At 49.7% G+C, this 23,000-nt stretch overlaps 6 protein-coding genes across 6 annotated transcripts; 4 read left to right on the forward strand and 2 right to left on the reverse strand.

Annotated features, from left to right (window-relative positions):
- Positions 1-2,261: 2,261 nt before the first annotated feature.
- Positions 2,262-6,883, reverse strand: PFICI_01629 (uncharacterized protein; the record flags this gene model as incomplete). The annotated part of the gene is made up of 3 exons (XM_007830210.1): positions 2,262-3,602; positions 3,653-6,622; positions 6,692-6,883. The coding sequence occupies 3 exons, from the start codon at positions 6,881-6,883 to the stop codon at positions 2,262-2,264; spliced, it is 4,503 nt and encodes a 1,500-aa protein (XP_007828401.1).
- Positions 6,884-10,660: 3,777 nt separating this feature from the next.
- On the forward strand, positions 10,661-11,899 carry PFICI_01630 (uncharacterized protein; the record flags this gene model as incomplete). The annotated part of the gene is made up of 1 exon (XM_007830211.1): positions 10,661-11,899. One exon carries the CDS (start codon positions 10,661-10,663, stop codon positions 11,897-11,899), a length of 1,239 nt encoding a protein of 412 aa, XP_007828402.1.
- A 423-nt stretch (positions 11,900-12,322) lies between these two features.
- PFICI_01631 (uncharacterized protein) lies at positions 12,323-13,735 on the reverse strand (the record flags this gene model as incomplete). The annotated part of the gene is made up of 2 exons (XM_007830212.1): positions 12,323-13,252; positions 13,307-13,735. 2 exons carry the CDS (start codon positions 13,733-13,735, stop codon positions 12,323-12,325), a joined length of 1,359 nt encoding a protein of 452 aa, XP_007828403.1.
- Positions 13,736-14,833: 1,098 nt separating this feature from the next.
- On the forward strand, positions 14,834-17,239 carry PFICI_01632 (uncharacterized protein; the record flags this gene model as incomplete). The annotated part of the gene is made up of 6 exons (XM_007830213.1): positions 14,834-15,227; positions 15,287-15,492; positions 15,552-15,967; positions 16,026-16,625; positions 16,683-17,073; positions 17,135-17,239. 6 exons carry the CDS (start codon positions 14,834-14,836, stop codon positions 17,237-17,239), a joined length of 2,112 nt encoding a protein of 703 aa, XP_007828404.1.
- A 1,298-nt stretch (positions 17,240-18,537) lies between these two features.
- Positions 18,538-19,320, forward strand: PFICI_01633 (uncharacterized protein; the record flags this gene model as incomplete). The annotated part of the gene is made up of 2 exons (XM_007830214.1): positions 18,538-18,681; positions 18,736-19,320. The coding sequence occupies 2 exons, from the start codon at positions 18,538-18,540 to the stop codon at positions 19,318-19,320; spliced, it is 729 nt and encodes a 242-aa protein (XP_007828405.1).
- A 1,185-nt stretch (positions 19,321-20,505) lies between these two features.
- PFICI_01634 (uncharacterized protein) lies at positions 20,506-21,490 on the forward strand (the record flags this gene model as incomplete). The annotated part of the gene is made up of 4 exons (XM_007830215.1): positions 20,506-20,534; positions 20,705-20,817; positions 21,076-21,189; positions 21,348-21,490. 4 exons carry the CDS (start codon positions 20,506-20,508, stop codon positions 21,488-21,490), a joined length of 399 nt encoding a protein of 132 aa, XP_007828406.1.
- Between the last annotated feature and the right edge of the window lie 1,510 nt (positions 21,491-23,000).

Genomic DNA, 23,000 nt, shown 5'->3' on the forward strand with positions numbered 1-23,000 from the left:
TATCTGTCTCGGATAACGCGAGTGTCCACAAAATAATGCTCGTCGCCAGATCTTGAGGTGCCACGGTTCAAAATATGTACAGACTGACCGTGCGCGTCGAACAAACGATGTCATAGCAATGACGAAGGCGGTTATTGCAAAGACAATCTTTTTGACGATCAACTACTCGGCAATCTGTCTTTTAATTCAAGTAGTAGACAGATTCTGAGGCAGACAAGACATGTGCGGAGTTTTGACCGCATCGGCGGAATACTACAGAAAAACACACATCAACGGGCCATAGGTATTAGATGGTATGCCTGCCTGGTAACCTGGAAACTCTTCAGCGCATATATTCGTCACCCGTCTCGTAATCAAATGCATCTTCAACCGGAACTAGCACTTCGACTATTGGCTGAAACCCCTGGCAAGTGTAGATTACTTCGCCTAGGTAGCCGAGGCCAGCTCGACGGTTTCAGTGTTCAAGCCACATGTTGCGTGTGTTATTTGCTAAAAGAAAATGCGCGTGGGAGATATATTTCAATGTATTGGTTCTTGACAAAGTCCAAACTCCGCTCTTCAACGGGCTTCAGTATAACCGTTGGAGGACCGTGCCACATTGACAGAGGGCTGGAGAGGAGAAAGCGTCAAGTCATGATTGATTTCATGACGCGGTCCGTTCGAGGGCAGCAGGGGTGTCTCCCTGGTTTCTCTCGGCCAGCGAACCGATAAAAACCGGGGGTGCTTGCTTATATTGCAGACGAGAAGTCTACAGCTTCGACTTCATGTGCAGCAGACTTGATTCTCGTTTGTGCTCGCTTGTTTTTCAGCCCGTCTCAAGATATCAATGTGCATATCTAGGATAGGTAAGATACGGCTCCCCCGAGACGGACGCTCTCAGAGCTTTCAAAGCATTCTCCGCATTCGCTCTACCGGCATGCGCAACCACCACCACGGCCTTCAAAGCATTACCCCTCGCATGATAGAGGCCGAGGCGTGAAACCACATGCTCACTCTGGCTTGGTGCCTTAGTTGGGGACACCAATGTAACCCTTCTAGAAGACGATACCGTCGAATCCCCGGCCCAAGCTCCGGGTCGTGGTCTCTGTTACACCACGGACGGACCGTCGAGCTCCAGCACCTGGAAATCGACAATCCCTCTCTCTGATCGACGTGGGATTGTGCCAAACTTAGCAAACTAAGAAGGCCTACCTCCTACCTAGGCAGGTAATGTTGCAAGCCGTCTATCGATCCCACGATCAAATGACAGGCTGGAAACGGCAATGCTTGGTATCTTCGGGAGCCTGCCGAACGTGGTATTCATGGATTTTAGATTGCTGATCAGTTTTTCTTTTTTCATTCTTTCAAGTCGTCGACTATTTCTTTATCAAGACTTTCAAGTCTTACCTTTGCACACAGTTGCCATTACAAATGCTCGAGTACTTCGTACTGCAGCATCAGAACTGTTTACTACACAGCACCTAGCATGCATACAGGTCATGGCGATCGCGTTCGAGGACGTTATCTCCATCCTGTGGGAAGAAGTCTTGTCGCGCTACAGCTTGCTGTCATGATTCACTTACCAAAGTTGGCAGAGGGAAAAGGTTGAGACATGATATGCGAGGCATCTGTGCAGACGGCACTTTCATGTCACTATCCTGGATAAGAATGGTCGCATGCTGTGCAACAACCCTCTACCTAAACTTGGGGTAAGGTGCTGCTAATATAAACCTTGAAGCCAGACTGGAGGAGCTCCAATGCCAAGATTCGCGAGACGCTGAAGGAGATGCCCCGAAGAATGGAAGTCATGGGCGGTGAGTTTTGGCAGATGAAAAGCGCCGCAAATTGCCATATGATACATGTTTCAAGCATCAGCCTCTGAAGCGTGACAAGCAACTCGGCGCCGCACGGAATCAAGTACATGTAAAGGCTTCACTATCAGACGAAGCATTTGGGGAAACATTTGGTAATAAACAATGCATTATTGTCCTCATTGGAGGTAATATAACTCGATCCTATCCACTGTGATCAAGGTGAATACACCCAGAAAGTCGTTAAGCGCAACATTGTGCGCAAGTCAACGCCGTTTCATTGATATCCCAAACCCTTTTCTGTCTCGAGTTGAACTTCAAATGCTCCAGCGCCAATCGCTAGCCTCAAGTACTACTATTGAGTCCTCCTGGAAACATGCTGCCAAAAATTCCATGCGCCCGTCCGCCTGACAGGACTCTACGCCTTGTGCTCATCGCCTCATTACTGCTAGGTGATCCACCTTCTAGCGACTAACTAGGCGTGCCCTCCCGGCTGGGTCTGCTCTCCTTCTTAGATAAGAAGCTTCGACGCATTCCGCTCGTGCTCTTCGGGCTGTCGGCTGTCAGGGACGACGCAGCCTCGGCGAAGGAACTCTTGATTACAACCGTTCCAGAGCCAACACTGATCTCCTTCTCAGCAGAGCCTTGGTCGCTCACAAAGAAGAGGGCTTCACCAAAATCGTCGTCGCTTCCAAATGTATGATGTCCCTTAACTTCCACGCGGAATTGCGTGTCGGCAGTACAAGCATGCTTGAACGTTTCGTTGAATTCAATCTGTCCAGATGGCGACTCGTGGTGCTTCGTCTTTCCAACAGTCCTCTCCCTGGGAGTTAGTTGGCGGATAAGGACGAACACATCAGCTGATGGTGGAAACCCTGATGCTGATATGATTTGGAACGTGGCAGTACCAGCTCCAGCACCACCCGGCGCCAGACTGGCCACGGACATACCACCAGCACTGACAACTCGGTGGTGGCCTGGACCCTCTGAGGAACTTGGGGGTGTGCGTGGTGGTGCGCCGCCGTCAAAGCCCAGCCCGCTGGTCCTCCTTAGACCAATGCCAGGCCCTAAAGCTGGAGAACCGCCACCATTCTCGACGATGGTTGGAATATCGGAGCTGGTGGGAGTCAGGGCTGAACCGTTCTCATCATCCTTCTTGCGACCGGTGAAACCTCGCTTGATGAAGCTGGCACCCTTGCCAACTCCATGGCCGACTACGCCGGCAACTGCAGCGCCACCCTTGATGGGGGCACCGGCGACACCAGTCACTATTCTTCCTGGGCCACCAAACGTGCCAGAAAAGGTACCGGTACCCAGACGAGAGCGCGTCACATAATCAGGGCGGAATAGCAGCCTCAGCCTGATGGATCCCGATTTGCCGTCCAGAAGCAGCTTAACTTCCTTTGCCTTGAACGGGTCCAAGTGCTCAAGATTGATGCTAGCTCCACCCAAGAAGTCGGGCTTATCCGCAAAGTCGTAGTCGTAGACCTTGACATTGAATTTGGCCGCCGTTCGCGACGGTACCGGCATCTCAAAGTACTCGTTCCAGGTAGGATTAAGTGTCTTCTTGACGGTTTTGGTCTTGAACACATCTTGTCCATTGAACTCAAACTTGGCATACGGATCACTCTTGCCGTTCGAGTCTGCAGCAGGCAGGTCTGTTGCGTCAAGAACGTCCACACGTAGGTTGCCCATGTTGTTGATACTCTCGCTGGGGTCGAGATGCATCTTTACTGGGATGTACTTCAAGCTAACCTTGATGAAAGTCTCTCGGTTCTCTTCATCCTTCAGTTTAAGAATAGTGGGGTTGTTCTGTAAAGGGTCAGCAATGATGTGGTCCAAGTCGAGAATACTGTACTTACCAGGCACTGCTTGAGGGTATCAAGTGTGTTGCCAGCGAGGCGTGCAATAGTGTGGTCCTCATCTCTCTCCTCGCCTGGCTTTTCGCGCTTCTCTCGGACCTTGAGAGTAAGGCGCGAAAACTCGAGTTCACGGATGAAGCAATCGCCAATCTCGTCAAATTTGAAACTCTTTGACTTGGCTGTTCCGGAAACATAAGACGGGTGGACCATGTCATCAACATAAACCTCCAAGTGTGTACCATGCTTTGGCATCTGGCCTTCCATGAGCTTGAAAATGAGGAAACCCGACTCGTGCTTCAGAAGTTCTTCTGGGTTCAAGTGAACCTTGGGCACTTGTAGCGGTTGATCGCGCGACTTGCGTCCAGCAGTGGAAGGCGTAGTTGGAGACTTGGGCATTGTGGGCGTGACTGGAGTTGCGGGTTCCAATTGAGATGTGTTCGTAGTAGTGCGCTCCAAAGGTGTGATCTTGCCAGCTTCTGCAGATCGAGGGATATCGAGTGACTGCTTTACGACAGGCGCTGCAGCGGCTTCTTCCTCTTCCTCCTCTTCGTCCTCTGGATCAGCAACATTGAGGCAGGGATAGAATGCAGTAGTGTAGCACAGGACACCCTTGGGAACACCCTTTCCATGAATTCTTAGGCCATCTTCGTGCAATGTCTTCTTATCGTGGACCATGTACTCGCCGCTCTCGTCCTGAACGACGTAATCGCTGGCCGAGAGTTCAATGAGACCAAGGCTGCGGTCTTTGCCCATCTTCTCGGCATCCATGACGTCCAAAGTGAGTCTGTCACGGGGCGAGTGGATGGGAACGTAGATGATCTCATCCCACTCTGGGCTGAGAGTATTGCGGTGCACAACGGTTCGTCCCTTCTCAATTCCAGATACAACCACACGAACGTAAGGGTCCGACTTGCCCATAGTCTCGAAATTACGAAGTTCGCGAGCTTTCTTAAAGTGCAGTCGCATGACACCGATCGGGGTCTGATAACCGCCACTTCCAGCCAAGACACCAGACAATGCCACGGGTTTCCACTGTGCAGTGACCTTGACACGACCGCTCTTGGCACCTGAAAGGAGGAACCAATCTTTACCTTGAGCAGACATTTCCAAGAGGTCGTCCAGTTTGATGTTGTGAGCTCCAATCAGTTGATCTCCAGCCAGTTCACGGTCATCCTTGATGGCCAGGCCAAGCTCGGCCTTCTTGCGATCGGTGATGAGCATCTCCTTGGAGCCGTTGTCCCAAATGGGGTTGTTGGTGCGCTTAAGTTTCTTGGTGGTATGGATAACCTTTCTGTTGAGCAGGAGCTCGGCATAGGGGTTGAGCAAGCCAACCAAACTCTTTGTGCCGTCGAGGTCTTTGGCCTGCTCGACGGTGTAGCGCAGAATACCAGTGTTAGACTCGGGAGGTGGCTCCAGTGAGCCATCCTCAAGTTTCTTCGGCTCGAGAACTGGGAAAAAGCGAATATCAGCGGAAACGATACCGCGAGCCTTGCCGTTTCCAATAACTTCGAGACGTTGGTTCTCATGGACTGGCAACTCTTCAATATGCTCCAGCTTGAATGATGCCACACCAAGTTCCTTGTCTTTCCGAATTTCATTGTAATCGTAAACCATCAGGTCCAAAGAGTCATTGAAAGATGTGATGATAACATAGTGAACCTCATTCCACTTTGGATTCGGCGTATCCTTGATGGTCTTGGTCCGCGCAATCTCAGAGCGCCTGTTCAGGGTCAGAGAAACATAAGGATCAGGATTGCCGGAAAAGTTATCAGGGTTCTTTAGGCCTTGGGCACCGTGGAGGGTGACAGCAACGACACCGATAGCTTGGTCGACTGGTGTTCCAGCCAACATCTTGGCGACCTCGATGGGGAACACATTGGGGTGGTACATCATAGGAGCAAGATTGCCGTGGATCTGCTCTAGAATGAAGCCTTCCAATCCAGGGATGAAGTTGATGTCAAAGCCAAATGTGTCACCACCCAGCGGCTTGCAGACGTAGTCGATAACTGGGCGTTCTGTGAAACACATCTCAACCTTTTCAATGTGAGGAAAGGGGATTTGCAGCTTCATTTTGAGACGCATGATGCCTGAGAAGGACATGTCTTCGACAATAACGTCCAGACCCTTGCTGATCATAGCTTTGCCCACACGGATTTCCAGCACCACCTTGGGATTGACCTTGTTCTTGACCTGGCGGGCAGTCATGTCGGCCGTATCGTTGGGCGTGAAGCTGAACCTCCAGTCCATGAGGACCGTGTCGTCCTCTTCCTTGGGGTAAGTCTTGACGTGCTCCATCCGTGGAGGCTTTGAGCCTAGCGTGAACGTCTTGAGTTTCAGGCTGTCGAGGAACGAAGGCGTTGCGGAGCTTAGGACCTGATCAACAGCGTTGATGATGGTCTCTGCAAGCACAGGTTGGTAGATTGGCCAGAATTTGAGCATGAAAGCATTGATCCACTCGAGTGATTCCGTGTCGCTGTCCAGTCTCTTGAGGCCCATTTCGCGCGTGATGTCATCGCGGAAGTTACGACGAACACGTCGCAGCGAGGTACGGTAGTAGGTCGAACAGATGGCCATGACGATGAAAACCCAAGCCAGTCCACCGCCTAGCACGGCAACTAGCCAGGAGGCGAGACAGGCGAAGATGATGACTCCGGCATTGTGGTACCAATCTCCATAGAACTTGTCGGGAATTTTTCCCTCTACCCATGTCTGGTGATCCAGGAGACTTTCACCCTCGAGAACGCTCTCGTGCGGCCACCCAAATTGTGATGTCCACCCGACTTTGGCGGCCAATGCTTCTTTATCTTCCTGGTTTTCTGCTGAGTGTCCTCCCTCTTCAGAATCGACATCGACCGCGGTAGCCTTGGAGGCTGCTGGGAGGTAATCGGCTTTGACACCACCGTCATCGGCATCGGTCGCTACTGCTACGGCTTGGTGTTTTCGGTGAAGATTCAAATCATCGGGGCGATTCTAGATTCGTGACCAGTCAGTAATTGAAGGTGGCAGATTTTTCAGGGGTGTCTGTCGAGGTCGGCTTACAGCTCTGATCTGCCGCCTCTTTTCCTCGGGACTGGCGTCCGGGTCAAAGGAGTAGGCAGTCACGCCGGCATTTCTGCTCTCCTCCACCATCTTCTTCTGGGCATCCTCGCTGGTGACTGAGGAATCAGGGTTGCCTGCAGCCTCAATGGCGCCCTGCTGCTTGAGCTCGAGGGCAGACTGTTCAGTTGCCATTTTTGCTTGTTAATGCTGCAGAAGCAGCTCGATTCGCAGTCAGGCCAGTGGTAGAGAGTAACGGTCCTTTGGAGAGTAGCTAGTAGTGATCGATGGAGATACTGTGCACGTTGTGGACAGCTCCTAATACAGCTTGCGTAATTCGGAGAGGTCGCAAAGTAGGATATACGGTCCGGGTCCGAGGTTGGCGTTGTAAGGTGTTCGCAAATGATACGTATGTGGTTTGTTGGCCCGTTTTGGTTGCTAGCTCGGAGCTGGTATGAGCTTGTCGACGTGAATCACAGCCCACACATGAGTCGCAATGACGGAACTGACAACTGAGCAATTGGGATCCCGGTCCTACGGTGGAAAGGACAGGTTTGATCGCCAATGGGTCTCGACGAGGGAGGGACGGGGCGTAGTCGACGCGCTTGACATACAACAAAACACACACACAGAGGGGGAGGAGAGAGGGAGCGAAGGGGGGCGGAAAAAATGAGGTTAGGATGGAAAGGTTAAAAGAGATGGGAAAGAGAGGCTGGTCATGATACTAGTAGTATTGGGACGACACCTCAAGTAGATTACTACCACATCAATTACCGTACCCGTACCCAGGCACAGCAGCAGAATTGGAACAGGCGCAGCGCCAAGGATGGATATGGATGGAAAGGTTGAGTGGTCGGCCGATCTGGCTACCTTGGTCCTTACCTAGGTACGTATGTTGGCACTAGACTGCCAGGCGGTACAGGAAGCAATTCGATAGTGTAGAAAAAGACGATAATGAGCTCATAGGCCGGGGGACCGAAGGAGGACGCCAATGCAGACGCTGCAGCAGAATCACCTTCTATGGGGGGTCACTAATGTAGAGGGCAGACAGCTGATGCAACACCAAAATCCAGGAAATTTGGCCATCATAGCTGGGCAGCTCTCACAAACTGTGCCGTTCCAACTGGCTGGCGAGGCAGCTTGGGATACCTGGCGAGCCAATCATTCGGCTTAGCTGTCCATTTTACCAGGGAAAGCTCAGCGCCCCCAAAGGACACCTCCAGCTTATCCCAGCCTGTGGAGCCAAACTACGTAATGCTACTCTGATGGAAGCTCCAAAGAAGCGGGCACCCGAGATGAGGAGCCGAATCAAACTCTCAAAATCCAATTTGCGACAAGTTACAACTTGAACACACTTCTTGAACTCTGTGCTCCCTCTACAAACTACTACTTGCTACACAGCCACCCAGCACTGAGCAGCGCACTAAAACGGTACCTGGCTAAAATACATACTAACATTCCCCCTCCCTCCCCTCCCAAACTCCTGTCCCAGCCACCACCAAGGATTTCGAACATTGGCACTGAACATTGTGGCACTGGGGTTTGCCTAGCTTTTTCTCGTCGCCCTTCGAAGTTCGTGGGGCATCTCCAGGCTGGAGCCTTTCATGTTTCAATGTCCTTTTATGGTTGTAATGTACCTGTTTCATGCCGAGCCACAATTGATCTTAAAACCCAGGCGGTCCAATTTCCACAGCAGTAGGGATATATCATACTACTAGATTCCACAGTTCATAATTGAACAACACCTGATATGCAACCCGATGCGGTCGACGTGCAATCATTATGTATCAATGCCGTGCATAGATAAAAATCCTACTTGTGTCAAGTCGTGCAAGTGTGACTTCAGCCACTTTTCCGCACCCGATTTGTCTGACTCGATAGCGTCGGCAATCGCTAACCCAGTTGTTGACCAACTACTGTAGGTCCCTGGCTAGCGGACCAGCCACGCTATATATGCTGGTTCGCCCATCATACTATTGAACAATGAATATCGTGAACCACATGTTTTGCCAATCGTATTTTTAAGAAACGACCAGAGCATAACTCAATGCATGAAGCAATACATGCCATTGCAGGTACCGAATTTGCTGAGATGGCCCTGCATTCCATAAGATTGCAAATCTATCGAGCTTATATATAACCAGGGTCGTCATACTGCTGGGTATTCTATACTGCTACAATATGAAATGACGAGAATTTGCAGGTGGCCGTCTTGCCTAAATAGTCGGCAATATTGGGTCCCCAGTGGATCGGCACCCAATGATCTATGCGATCTGTCCCAGAGATCTCATTTGCTTTGTCGATCCTTTCTCTCGCGGCTCTTGCCGATACTGCCGGTAGCAAACCCTAGGTAGCTTTTGGTTACCAATAAATCCCCTATCTTGGCCCAGCAGACCGGCTGCGCCCCTCCTGAACCAGTCAGGCCATAGAGCGATTCAAAGGCCAACACTTTCTTGTTTTTTTTTTTTTTTTTTTTTTTTTTTTACCTACGTATAGAGGTCATAGCATTCATCCTATTGGGCATGGAAGAAAAACCCAATTCATACCCCAGAAAAAAAATTGACAATGCAGACTTTAGAGAAAATTGATGGCTGTGGTGGGGTTGGCAGAAAGGTATGTACAGATAGTGAGTGTACTACTACGGAAGTATGTAACGCAGCATTGCAACACAACGGCCGTTTTCTTAGCTTCGGCTGTCGTTAGGTTGTTGGTTCCCTCCAAATGGCTACGGCCAGGCCGAGAGATGCGCCGGCGTCCTATCACCGAGACTCGGAGCAACTGGTATTGAGATACACAAATCAAGACTGCTGGAGGGACTGATGAGGAGTGCGCCGCGATGAAAAGCTCGCATGCTTTTGCTTCATTTGTATCAAGTGAGTACAAGAAAATAGCCGAGGCCAAGCAACATGGCTAGGAGAAAAGTTCTATCCCCGACATGCATCCCCATAGCTTGCTGTTCTACACCTATACCTTCCAAATATTCATGAGTTGCTACACTGTCTGCGAGATAGTATATATTCCGTCATTTATCAAGTGCGTATGCTATATTCATCTTTCCGCGCCGCGCGGATAAGCAAACGAGGCGATCGTCGCCCAGCATAACCCACATGTGGATCTGCAGCCTAGAATTGGAAGTTTTTTTTCCTTCTCGTCTCTCAGCCGCAACCCCGTAATGACAATCGCACTGCTACGTGCCTGTCCGAAATATGTCTCTCAGTATAAACAGGAGTGGATTCGATTACATCTCTACTGGGTCGCACTTAGGGTTTGGGCGGTCGCGAGAAATTATCATCTGTGAACAAGCAGTCACAGCTATTAAACTTTCTCACTACCACCATCAGCTTATGGCATGGCAATAAGATATGCTGGAAGTTTTCTCCACTCGTCAAACCACAACTCCTCCTGTCATCTGGTTTGACGATATAGTGCATTTCTCTAGAAGATACTCATTGAATGTATTGCCTTAAGTAGATCATGGATCATGATTGGTTGACGGATAATGGCCACCATCATATCGGGCTCGGTGGTAGGCTACCAAAGAAGTGTAAAGAAGGAAACCGTCTTGCGTGCACTTGCGGTTATAAAAGGATTCATGGTTCTTGAAAACTTCCTAATGATCTTCTGGAAGTTTCATCGAGATGCTTCATCGATGAAAAGACCTTTGTAATCCACTCGGTCAAAGAGTGTTTACTACTGAGACTTCTGGAAACAATTTGGTTTTCTTCCCATTGTCAAACCAGTTGTACCTTGTTCACTATGAGACATGTAGATTGACATAGAAATGTATGTATTAGGCCAAAGAGATTCGTGTCATTATAATAAGGTGATCGCATTATCGTTCTAGAGCTCACATTCCCGATCAACATCACACCATCAACAGCGACACTACATTCTCAGAGAAAACATCGACATCCATTAGCTCATATAATTCTTGTGATCAACTCAGCGCTTACAAGTATCCGAATCATCAATATGGTGGCAAAAGCAACCAGATACGCCGCAGCAGGCCCCTCGAGTATTAAGCACAAGGCGCTCAACACCGCCGTCAAGTATGCACCGTTTGGCGATCATGACGACGTGGCCAATACGCTCCGCAAGGGCTGCTGGCGAGCTCGCGACGTCCTCAACTTTACCGTGCAGGCATTCTACAAGCGCAACGAAGATGACCGTCTCTCAGATACGCAGGAAGCAGCTCGCACCCAGTTTATCAAGGATTATCGCACCCAGTGGGTCCAGTTTGACGGACGTGAGCTTCGTGACGACCCCGTGGAGCCCACGTACAATGATATTCTCGACTTATACAGACAACATCTTGACAAGTATTACTTCTTTAGCACATTGTCTGACTACCGACTGGCTGTCCATGCCTGCAACACCAACAGTGGTGATGACTGTTTACCAATCGAGAGCTGGCAGGAACGCAGGTTGATCATCCCAACCAGTAACCGCAAAACCGTCTTTGATCTTCACGAGGTTCTGGCCGTCCTCTTGCACGAGATGACGCACCTCTACCTCCAGCTCACCGTTTGCAAGTGCAGCGACTGCAACGAAGGCATGCTCCTCGGCGTGGGCGCGGCGGACGATCAGCATGGTCCCATTTTCCAAATGCTGCACCGTCTCATCCTGAGCGACCTCCGCAGCTGGCATGATCAGCTGGCCAAATTCGACGATGACGACTGCCCCGAGAAGTCTGTCAGTCAGTATTCCCTGGAATGTCACGACGCGGCGTGCGAAGGTTCTACCAAGAGCTGGAAGTACAGATACAATAACAAGGCTCACAAAAAACACTGGATTTCATTGGTGGAGGAGAGCGACGTCGTGTCTGTCAGAGTCCGCAAGGTGCTTCGGGATTCTCACAAAGCGCTCGAGGCTAAACTACTCAAAGCGGATGAAAAGAAGGACAAGAGCGCCAAAAGAGAAGACTCTGCTCAGGGTTCGAACAAGTACAAGGATTCAGATGTAGAGTCTGACGTGGCTTCTGATGATTACCGCTACGGCGGTGACTCCAGTACGTCTGGTAACAAGGGCAAAGGTAAGGCCAAGCCAGAGTCTAGCAAGACAACGAAGGGAAGGAAGAAGCGGGTCGTATGGAAAAAGCAGCTGGAAGAGTATGAAGAGGACACTTCGGCTAGTAGCAATGATGAAGGGGAAGGGTCTGCTGATGATGACGACAAGGGCGGGTCATCAAAGTCAAGCAGCAACACCAACTAACATGGCTATGGTACTATGGGGAGACGAGTGAACCGCCAACTGCTTGGTTGGTTTGCTATATGAAGCATGGATATTCTTTGGGCATCAGCTAAACATTCATTTGAGCACATCAACATATTCAATGCGAAATATCGCATGCCATCAAAGTCCTTGCTTCATGCATTTCAGACAAGGTCACGTCGGCTGAGTAGTCAAAAGATTTTTTAGATAGCAATAGAATTTTCTCTAGTAAGATCCCAATCTTCCGATCAGTCCTTGGTGGCGCTGACTCAAATATGTAAAAATTAACACAACCTATTCGCAAACCCTAGCATTTATATACAGTCTCGATTTATCACCTTGTCCAAACGAAGTTATGAATCTTCGGGGGTAATGAGGACCAAGGTAACCAAGATATCTACTCAACATTGCTCTGCACCAGCTTTATTGACCAATTGTAACACCATTCGACAGCTTCAGGCCGACGGGGAGACCAGTGATGAACTTTGGGTTAACCTGCGCACCGTCGCGCTTGGCAATCTTCTCCTCAACGTCGCGGTACATGTCGTAGCCGTTCATCTCCTCGATAGTGAGCTTGGCGCTCTCGTCCTCGACATTGTAACCCTCGACGTCGGTGTTGCTGGAGAAACCGATACGCTCGTTGATGTTGTAGGCGGCCTTGGCAGCGGCAGCCTGGACCTTGGAGGCGCGCGGCAGGCGCACGTCCGAGTAGACCTGCAGAGCTGCCTCGACGTCGCCGTTGAAGTACTTCTTGCTGAAGACGATACCCAAGGCAGCAGCATCCTCAATGGCCATGCAGGCGCCCTGGCTCTGGTGAGGCATCATGGGGTGGGCGGCGTCACCAAGGATGGCGACGCGCTTCTTGTTCATGAAAGGGTAGGGGTCGTGGACCCAGAGACGCCAGGGCTGCACCTCAATACCGATGGCAAGGTGGTCACGGACGCGCTTGTCGAGCTCGGGGTAGGGGGCGAGCAGGTCCTCGACCGGCAGGTCCTCGGCACCCCAGGCCTGCGATGTGTAGTCACCCTTCTCACGGGGGAAGAAGCAGTAGTACGACAGCAGCTTGCCGCCGTTGCAAGGGCTGAGCACGATCTTGTCAAACTTGCCCTCCTGGCCACCCCAGTACTCGAGGGCGTTGTCTGCAGAGTAGTCGGTAAGACCCAGACGGACGGCATCCTCGGTCATGACGTTTGCGTGCAGACAGCTGGAGGGTGCAGGGCGCTTCTCTGGGTGAATACCGACAATACCACGAACTGCAGAGCCGATACCGTCGGCACCGACAATGAGGTCGTGTGTCACTGTTACGCCGTTGTCAAACTCCACCGTGCCCTTCTCCAAGTCAATGTCCTTGCACTGTTTTCTTGGTCAGCATCTCAATTCATTACACAGTATTGTTTGGGGCCATACCTTGTGGTTAACAATCATCTTGGCAGGGATACCCTCACCCTCCTCCTGGAGCGCAGTGTCCTTCAGCATAGCGTGCATGTACTGACGGTGAAACATCCAGTAGACGTATCCCCAGCGCACATGGTAGTCCTCCAGATCGTAGACACTGTAGGGCTCACCAGTGTACCAGTCACGGCTGATGAGCTTCTTGAGATGCACGGGATCTCCCTTCTGAACATCGACTCCCCACTCCTCCAACCATCTGGTGCCGTTGGCAGCGCATGATACAGAGGCTCCCTTCTCACCGGCAAAGTCTGCGCGCTCGTAGATGGTGACCTTGTGTCCAGATCGGCGAAGGGCAATGGCCGTGGACAGACCTCCAATACCACCACCGATAACAGCGACATCAAGCTGCTTCCAGCCCGACGGGGCAGCGAACTGTGAACCCATTGTTTATCTTGTGAAGTTGAAAGTCAAAAACCTGGTTTTCTTTCTTTGACTCGTGTTTAATGCAAGGAGGTCAGCTGATGATATAAAGTTATTGGTGAGATCGACAAGAGGAGTAAAGCTGCGGTGTGATTCTTCATCTTGACTGGCACGGTCGTTTCGAAGCGTTTATAGATCATGTTTGCGATGCATAGTGGTGAGTATTCCTCTGCATTTTCCGACGGCTGTCGGAAGCGTTCTTCCATGATAAGACGTATTTGCAGAGACGCTGTCGAACTCTACTCATGGCTACAGATGGATCGACTGGAAGCCCCAGAGTCATCGACGCCTCTCATTGGCGAGTTACTGCTCAGATCTGGGGAAACTGGGGCGACGGAGTATGCAATCCTATTACTAGGAGGTTAATGGTAGCGGTTAGGTTCTGCTGCGTGACCGTTTGACCCCCCTTTGATGGTTGCGAGTTTTGGTAAGAGGAGCATAGAAAGGGAAGCGAGAGAAAAGTGCATTACCCGACAGCGGGAAATACACCTAGATTGCAGGGCGATTCATTTCCGTATCCGGCAGGGCGCCAATACTGCTGCCGCATGGTGCCAGTCTACTAGAGAATCCGCCTGAACTTTATCTCCTGAGTCGTCAACAGGTGTGTGAGCTCCACTATTATGTGTCGTGGGTATTTTACGGATCCATATCCCGCTGCCACCTCCGTTCCGTCTCTCTTGCGAGCATCCACCCCCAGACAGTATGCGATCCGCAGCAAAGAGACAGGAGAGCAATTCCCAAGGCAGTTTGCGAGATCACGATACGACAGGTGCAACAGCCGATTGCTCATGACAATCGAACGACTCTGAGCTGAGCTGAGCTGCTGCTGACTACCAGAGAAGACACACACTTTGTGGGCTTTTTTTTATTAGACACATACATACAAGTTTGTGCATGGTGTGAGCTCCTTTAGAGAAGCATCCGTGCCGACATCCGCCACGGCGACCCTACATCCGGCCCGGGCAGATTGCCGAAGGTCAAGGTCGAATACTCGGCCAAACCAGACAACATACCTAGGAGGTCCCGGTCGTCCGGTAGACGTTCCAGATTATTCTTCTCCATATGCCCCGGCCCAAGGTCAGACCCGAAGACCGTAGGCGTTCGGTCAGGGCATGCGATACATGCAAGCATCTGAAAAAGCGGTGCGACTCTCTCCTGCCCTGCACGCCCTGCACCAAAAAGGGCATCTCCGAGTCCTGCGAGTATTCTGAAAAGACTCGCAGACGACTCGAGAGGCCCTATTCTCCACCACAGCAGAGATCCGTCCACAAACGGGAGTCACGAGCTGGCTCGGCTTCCAGCCATGCTCCGAGCAGTAGTGCTCCGCAGGCCAACCATGAGCCCACGGTTTTCGAGGACACACGGGATAACACTCGCGCAAACACTCGAGAAAATACACCTGCACCCTTTGTAGGACAAAAGCCTGTTATGTTGTTCAGTTCAACTGGTGAAAAAGGTAAAGAGAAGGGAAAAATATGCCTCCTGCAATCCTGCATCGCTGACCTGTGATTCTAGTCTTTGTTGGAAACACAGCAGCACTTTCGTTCCATCAATTCCTAAGGAAGATATTGAAGCGTTTTGCTGGACCGTCAAGTTTCACGGAAGGCCAACAGAGTCGTCGAATGCTCGAAATAGACATTCCCGACAGTGAAGCCAGCGCGTTTCACGATGACCTGACAGAGGAAGACAAGAGAGCACTGATACAGTGCTTTCTGGATGCTGTGAGTCTATGCGCATCATCAGAGCACACCAAAGTACACGACTGCTGACGCGTTATCAGTCATGTGGACTACTAGACCTCTTCACACAACCAGATATCGAGCGGCTCATCAGTCTAGCTCGGCATGCACAAGAAAATGGCCTCGATCAGATCCGTGGTACACACCGGGAAGACCTAGCATCCTTTTATGCAATGATTGCGATAGGTGCACAATGTCGAGGGCGTGATCTCCAGGAACGATTAAATGCGGCGAGGTACTTTTCCAAGGCACGACAATTGTCCTTTGAGAGTATGCTGCAGGATCCCACCACAAACATGGCTCGCGCCTTTCTCCTAATGGCCTTTTTCATGTTTGGAGCATGTCGTAGGAATACTGCATTCATGTTTATTGGTGTTGCTTCGAAAGCCGCTGTCGTTCTCGGGTTACACGTATCTGGGCAATACAAGTATTTGTCACCTGAAGAACGCGATATGAGGTTGGTTGCATTCCATCTGCACGCATCTGATGCATATCTCTAATTAAGAACGATACAGGCTACGGACAGGTAAAAGCATCAGAGCACTAGATCTAGTGTGCAGTTCGATACTAGGCAGGCCCGGTAGCACGCTCTCCCTTCGCGCCGACGACGTATACGCTAGCGACCTAAGCCCAGAGTCTACAGGGCACCGAGCTGTGGCCTTGAGCGCAACCTACGAGGCCTCGACGGTACTCGAATCCATCGTCCACAAAGCCGCCCAAGACAGCAACATGGATGCCGGTACCGCTGAGAACTTTCTCCAGATGCTCAAGGAGTGGAGCGGCGCATTACCGCCAATTCTCCGCCAACGGCGCCGGAGCGACTCGATGCAACTGGACCCGTCGTATAGAGAATCATCGATTGGGAATATCCACGTTGCGTGTACTTATTATTTTGGAGTTATATTAACGACTCGCCACTTTCTCATCCAGCACACGATGCCGCTCTTGCGAAAACCTCCGATGCAGGGAGCGACCGGTGACAAGAGTTCGTTTCGCGACCATGGCAAAGTGGCAGAAATGGCTCACGTCTGTATCGATGCAGCTGTATACATGGCACAGATGTGTGCAGAGGCTGCAGACGGAGGGGTGCTGCTGGGGAACATGTGCATCCTCAAGTAAGTTCAACATAAATAGCGGTTTTGCGGAAATTAATACTGACATCTACTTGATAGGGCCTGGATATTTGCTGCTGGGCTAGTCTTGGGATTTTGTCTCTTATCAGGCGACCAAACCAATACACATGCAGGCGAAGCATTTGACGGATCTCGAAGGGTACTCGCATGGCTAGGCCAATTAAGCCCACAGGCTCAACAATATCATGAAATTTTGACGAGCTTCTCCGACGCCATTACCACGTACAAGGCCAAGCTAGCCCGCGAGAAAGAAAGATCAAAAGTGCCACTGGTGGAAAAAATATTGTCATTGGAGCCTGTCGGTGGCCCGCAAGACCAGCCAGGCTCAATGACGTCCATGTTGGATGGTGTTGATGCGACATTGTCGCTCCCCGAGGCCCCCGATAGTGAAACAACGCCGACATCGTGGTCCGACATATTAGGAACACAGGTATATTTTAGAAAACACAACTGCAATTCTCTTTGCAATCTCGGACTGACACTTTCTATAGTCTCTGCTAGATTTCCCAGTACCTCCTGGTGAAGACGAAGTCATGCTCAACCTGTTTTGGGATGGATACGCAATGAACTTTGGTGCGCCTGTTCCCCACCAGTGAGCTCTACGGACTATATAGTTACAGATGAATGAAATAATGTATTGAATTATTCCTATGACGACTCTCGTGACACCCAGAAGAACGTACCGGATTTTCCCTCGGCATCTGAAGGTTAACCCGCTGACTTCCTTTCACGACTTGATACATTCGGATTGCCCTAGAGAAAGATCGAGGGCCGAAACGAAAATGAAAGCGTGAATTATGCCATCTAGGTTTCAAGCGACTTTCTTCAACTATTGATATAATATGTAGGGCGGCTGGGGCGGCAAGGGTTTTTCTTCTTTGGTTCCCCGTCTCACTGTTCTTCTCATCTCCTTTATGATGTCTAAAATTGCGGTGAAATCGTTGCGCAGCTGCGCGCCCAATCAAATCGCAGTGAAGCACTACTTTTTCCAATCGATCTTCTCATCTCCTTCGTGAGGGTTAAAATTGCAGTGCAACCACGCCATTCCAGGTGTTGGTCCGTGCCGCTATGAAAGAAATTATCTTGGGGAATACTCTAAGTTCTACCCCGGCAGAAATCACGGATCCGAAATGCCCATACTCAAATAACGATGTCGCTGGCGTTGGATTACGGGCATTCCCATCTCATATACCTAATGGCGGATTCCACGACCATTTTCGGCCGAAAAAGCCGGAGCCGAACAGCTTGCTGTCATCCCGTCTCACTCTTACCACGAGCAGTAGGTCTGCGGCTAAATTTTCTCCAAGCGTCTCTCGAACATGGTATCAATGCTTCAATTTCATCTCGGCCCGGCATTCACGGAGAACGATGGTGACTGATCTGTTACCTGGATTTCTGTTTTGGAAAAACTAAAAAGACTCCGCAATTCCCCGCATCAAGAAATGCTTCCGAACGTCATCGACAGAGCAGTCTTTGCATAACGCAAAGTATCGCAATGGTATATCTGGCGCAAGAGTAATACGGCTCAATATTCACATGGAATATATAGTTGCGTGAGTCATGTCAAGGTTGCTGACCGGAGTTAATGGACGTAAATGTCAACTGGAGTCCATCAGCTAGGATTAAGAGCTCGCCTCGGCATCACCAAGGTGGGGCCAAAGCGAGGGAGGTCTAATGTAGAAAAGATGGTTCAAGATTGGAGGCTGAGGCTACGGGATGTCAACTACCCGTCTTTAGTACCTAGTATACTTTCCCATGATACACGTCAGACGAGAAGCTCGTTGGGTATAAATACTCCAACCATAGCGCCTGAACAGTGGACCGAGAAAATCAATACAACATTCTGAATACTTGTCCATTCTTCATCACCTACAACGCAATTACCGTCAACAAGATGTCTATCGAAGTCTACCACCTCCACCTATCCCAATCTGAGCGCATTGTCTGGCTCCTCGAGGAGTTGGATATTCCATACAATCTGCACGTCTTCAAGAGAAACCCTACGACTGCGCTCTCCCCAGATGATCTCAAGGCTGTCGTACGTGAATTCCTCCTTTCGCATATCTGAATTGGCAGCTAATATTTCACGCAGACCCCCTACGGCACGGCCCCTTACTTTCGGGATACTTCAGTGACTCCAGAGGTGACCCTCTCCGAGTCTTCTGCCATTGCTCAGTACATCCTGGCCAAGTATCCTGCCTCGTCAAGTGGTTCCCGCATGATCCGGGAGCCGTCCGACCCAGACTTTGCCCAGTACCTGCAGTGGTTCCACTACGCAAACGGCTCCCTCCAGGCCTCGGTATCGCGGCAAATGACCATTGTACTGGCCGGGCTGGGCAACAGCGACGTGGCCAAGATCTTCATGGCCCGTTTTGCGAGCCAGCTCAAGATTATCGAAGCGCATCTGGGCGAGAACAAGTGGTTTGCCGGCGCGGAACCCTCGGCCGCGGACGTCATGTCCATGTTTAGTCTCTCCACCATGCGCGGGTTCAGCCCGTACAATCTAGGCCCCTACCCCAATATCCTCCGTTGGATGAAGGACGTGTCCGAGCGGCCGGCGTACAAGCGGGCCCTGGAGAAGGGCGATTTCGGCATGGCGCCCATGATTGATCCGATCACTAGAAGATTTACAGAGTTTCCGAGCTTCAAGAAGGCACTAGAGAGTGTTGAGGTTTGACGAAGAAAGCTCTAAATAAATTTGCACTATGCGCGTAGCTAGAAAGCTGAACGCGAATCTCCGATTCACTCGACACCGCAAATACATGGAGTGGGCCCGATAATGAGGAGAATCTAACATTCCACTCAGTCGATGTCCAGTTGGATATGTTGCTGGACCAATGAGAAAGTAAAATAAACAGACTCAAATACACAAGACATTAACTTACTGTTCAATTGGATTCCTGAACCTGATCATACCTGTTTGCAATTGCATCTCGCTTCGTATTTAAACAAGGAAGTGGTGATCGAGAGGCTATTAGGCAGAAAAATGATATAATCCAAATTTACGGGACAAGAGAGACAAATGCAAGGCCAATATAAAGAAGAGCATGCATGGATCGCGACGACATATTTTAAGTCTTACACATTGGATGTGGCTTCTGTATTAACTACATACCTAGCAATGGGCTGCTCACACGAGGCTCAAGTCATCGGCAGGACCATTCCAGCGCCGAGTCGCCTAGGAAAGCCACCACATTTTGGCGGTTCCACAACTGACCATTGACAGGCGAGAGTCTTATCGCAATACTGAATGGCGGTAATTACGTCATATCATACCAGCTACATGGGCCACGCCCACGATGTCGGACCACGATGCTTTGAAACCATGGCATTTGTTCCAAAAGCTGGAGAGGCCTATCAAATTGCAATGTTGGCAGACCAGCCTCGGAGATGTACCGGTTGGGCACCTGTCGCGAACCCAAAATAGAGATAGATGCTGGTAGCTTTTGGAGGTTTGGACGATGACGACAGCGGGGCATTTACGCTACGCTACTCAGTGACCTTTGACGAGGCACTGTATGTAGCTATATGTAAACAATGACTATCCTGACTTGCGCCTGGAGGTTTTTGGCAGCTTTTGATATAAATCACTTCGCATCACATCCTAGAAACAAACCCGAGAACTTGAGTGTCAAACAATAGTTGAACAGTCAGGCATTGGAAAAATTGCTAGAAGCTTCGTAAGTTCTTCAGATCCCATGATTATCCCGCAACAGCCACCCATGCTCAGCCGATGTCTCGCGCTAGCTATAAGAGTCATGCCATGCCCAGCTCCCTTTCGCAGTCGCAACGCTTCAGTTCTGATCTTTACGACACAGATTCTTTTTACATATCATCACAAACTACAAAGTAATTCGCAAACATGACTGCTCCCGAGGTATCGCACGGCAGGTTAGTATCCGCTATTACCTCTCTTCCTTCATCGGCATCCCCCGAGAAGCAGCAGGCAGCCGGCTCCTTTGTCTGTTTGTAATGCTGCTCTCAAGCGCGACAACATGCCTGGAGCCGTGGTGGAAGAAGTCGAATGAGAAAAACAAGGACTAACTCTTGTCATCAAACAGAGGTGGGGCTGGAAACATCAACCCAGACGACACAAAGTACGTCGATGGCGAGATTGTACGAGCGGGGACGCCCGGTTCCCAAGGTGCTGGAGCATACAGCACTGGCCGTGGAGGTGAGTGATGAGCACTTCCCACACTTTCCAAGGTTGCCCAGCGGCCTCTGGTGATGCAGTATCGCTATCCTGGTCGCCCGAGGCTGGTCTGGGCTTGGCGCAACCAATATCCATTCACAACCCATCCTCGAATTCTGGGCGCATGGGGGTTCACTGCAATCTTTTTGGTCACTCGACCGATCCTTTTCAAGACGAGGATCTAATCACATCTTCACAAATTTCTTCTTGTTCTTTTGACTGACGCTGTCTCACTCACAGGCGAGGGAAACATTGGTGACCGGGGTGTTGTTCCCACTGCTCGGACGGATGAGGATATTGTACCCGATGCCGCGCTACGCCCGGTTGAAGACGACACGGCACACACTGGCAGAGGTAAGCGCAAAAACGAGCCGTGTTCTTTTGTTTTCAATCATTCCACAAATACTGCAAACCCGCGATCGTGGATAAAGATCGGATTGAGGGCTTTGGCGGGTTCTACACATTGTTACTTTTGCACAAGTTCGTCTAATGCTAATGTATTCCCTTCATAGGCGGTGCCGGCAATGTGCATCTTGGCCCCGAGCACAAGAAGAAGAGAGTGATGGACGGCGCCCAGCATGAAGAAGCCTCGGCTCAGCACGGCAGCGTCGCCGACAAGCTGAAGCATAAGGTTCTCGGCGTTTTCAAGAAATAAGACACTGCCATGATGATGACATGAATAAATGATAATTTGTTAGAAGGATACCCTGAAGGAGGAAAGGTTGACATGAAAGTCGTTTTGTCACTTGAGATTCGCAATGGAGATTATTCTGGAGTCCTTCCGACCTTCCCTAGAAAACAATCACATTATGAGCTAATAAGAAGCAAACTGAGCAACTATTGCACTCACTCGCCACATGTATAGATATTAAGTCACTGTGGACGTATTCAGACGATAGAGCGCATCAGTATGATCAGGCATCCATGAAGGCTTTGACATTCATCTACAACTACAAATATCCTTGTTAGGTTACGCTTAGTAGATAAGAGCCTCATTAGGTTAGGTGATATTGGGTGATAAATACCTACGCAGCCGCAAGCGAGTATATCGATTGGCAAATACATTGGAATCATGTCCGCATTAGACAGCGAGTGTACGAGCATCTGCGGTATGACCATATACAAGGAAATAACAGAGATAATGGAAAAGGAAAAGGGCGGGAAAACAGAGCATGCTTGGAGACTTTTGCTGAATTAGTTTATTGACACCATTGTGCAACATAGCACAACTTCAAAGGTTTCTGACACAAGAACACGGTGCCGACTTCTTTTCCCCCTTCACTCATGATTGTAATATGCCCTTTCGAGAGCGCTCGGAATTCTCGACAACCATGAATTCTCAAAAATTGAATCCTCATACCTGCAATCCGATCTATCCAGAAGTTCTGAACACTAGTATCAGAACAAGATCAAGGATTCATTTATTCACTTTATCGGGTGCTTTGAACATCTTTATGTCGTTTGCATCACAGATGCACCTCTTGAGATGTGTGGATGCCGCCCCAATGAATTTATATAAAACTTCGCTTTGACCAATGATTTCTGCTTCTTTTCAAACAATTCTTCGGCCACCATCACAGAGCAGGACAATATTCGACAATACTGATCTCTACACTACCTGAAAGCAAACAACAAACAATACTTCATCTCTCAACAACAGCCTCTGAACAGAGCCACACAAGATGTCTTCCAGCAAGCGAGTATCGTGGGGAACCGACGTTGTCGACACGAAGACCTCGGCACCAAGCAATACTAGGCGCAACCAGGAGGGAAAGGCCAAGTAAGCAACCAATTTCCAAACTTGAAGAATTAAAACAGGAGAAGCATACTTAGAGACACACAAGTGCTCAAAGAAAAATGTTCTGCCTTTTATTTCCCATTATATATAATGGCTAACCTGAAATCAGAACCTAGAATCTGTAACGACTAGATTACGGGTTTCTAGAATAAACCTGGAGTATAGGGTATTAGGGTTTATGTTAATAGGGGATAGTAGCTTCGAAAAAAAATATTAAGCAATAAGGTTCTAAAAATAAAAGTAATTAAACTAATTTATAAATATAGTCGTTAAAGCGTATTAAATGCTTTATTTATAGGTAAAATAAATGCTTAAATTAATTATTAAAATAATAACTATTTATATAAAAAACTTTTTTATAATATAT

The sequence above is a fragment of the Pestalotiopsis fici genome, assembly GCF_000516985.1.
Source record: "Pestalotiopsis fici W106-1 unplaced genomic scaffold PFICI_Scf_1, whole genome shotgun sequence".
Lineage (NCBI taxonomy): Eukaryota > Fungi > Ascomycota > Sordariomycetes > Amphisphaeriales > Sporocadaceae > Pestalotiopsis > Pestalotiopsis fici.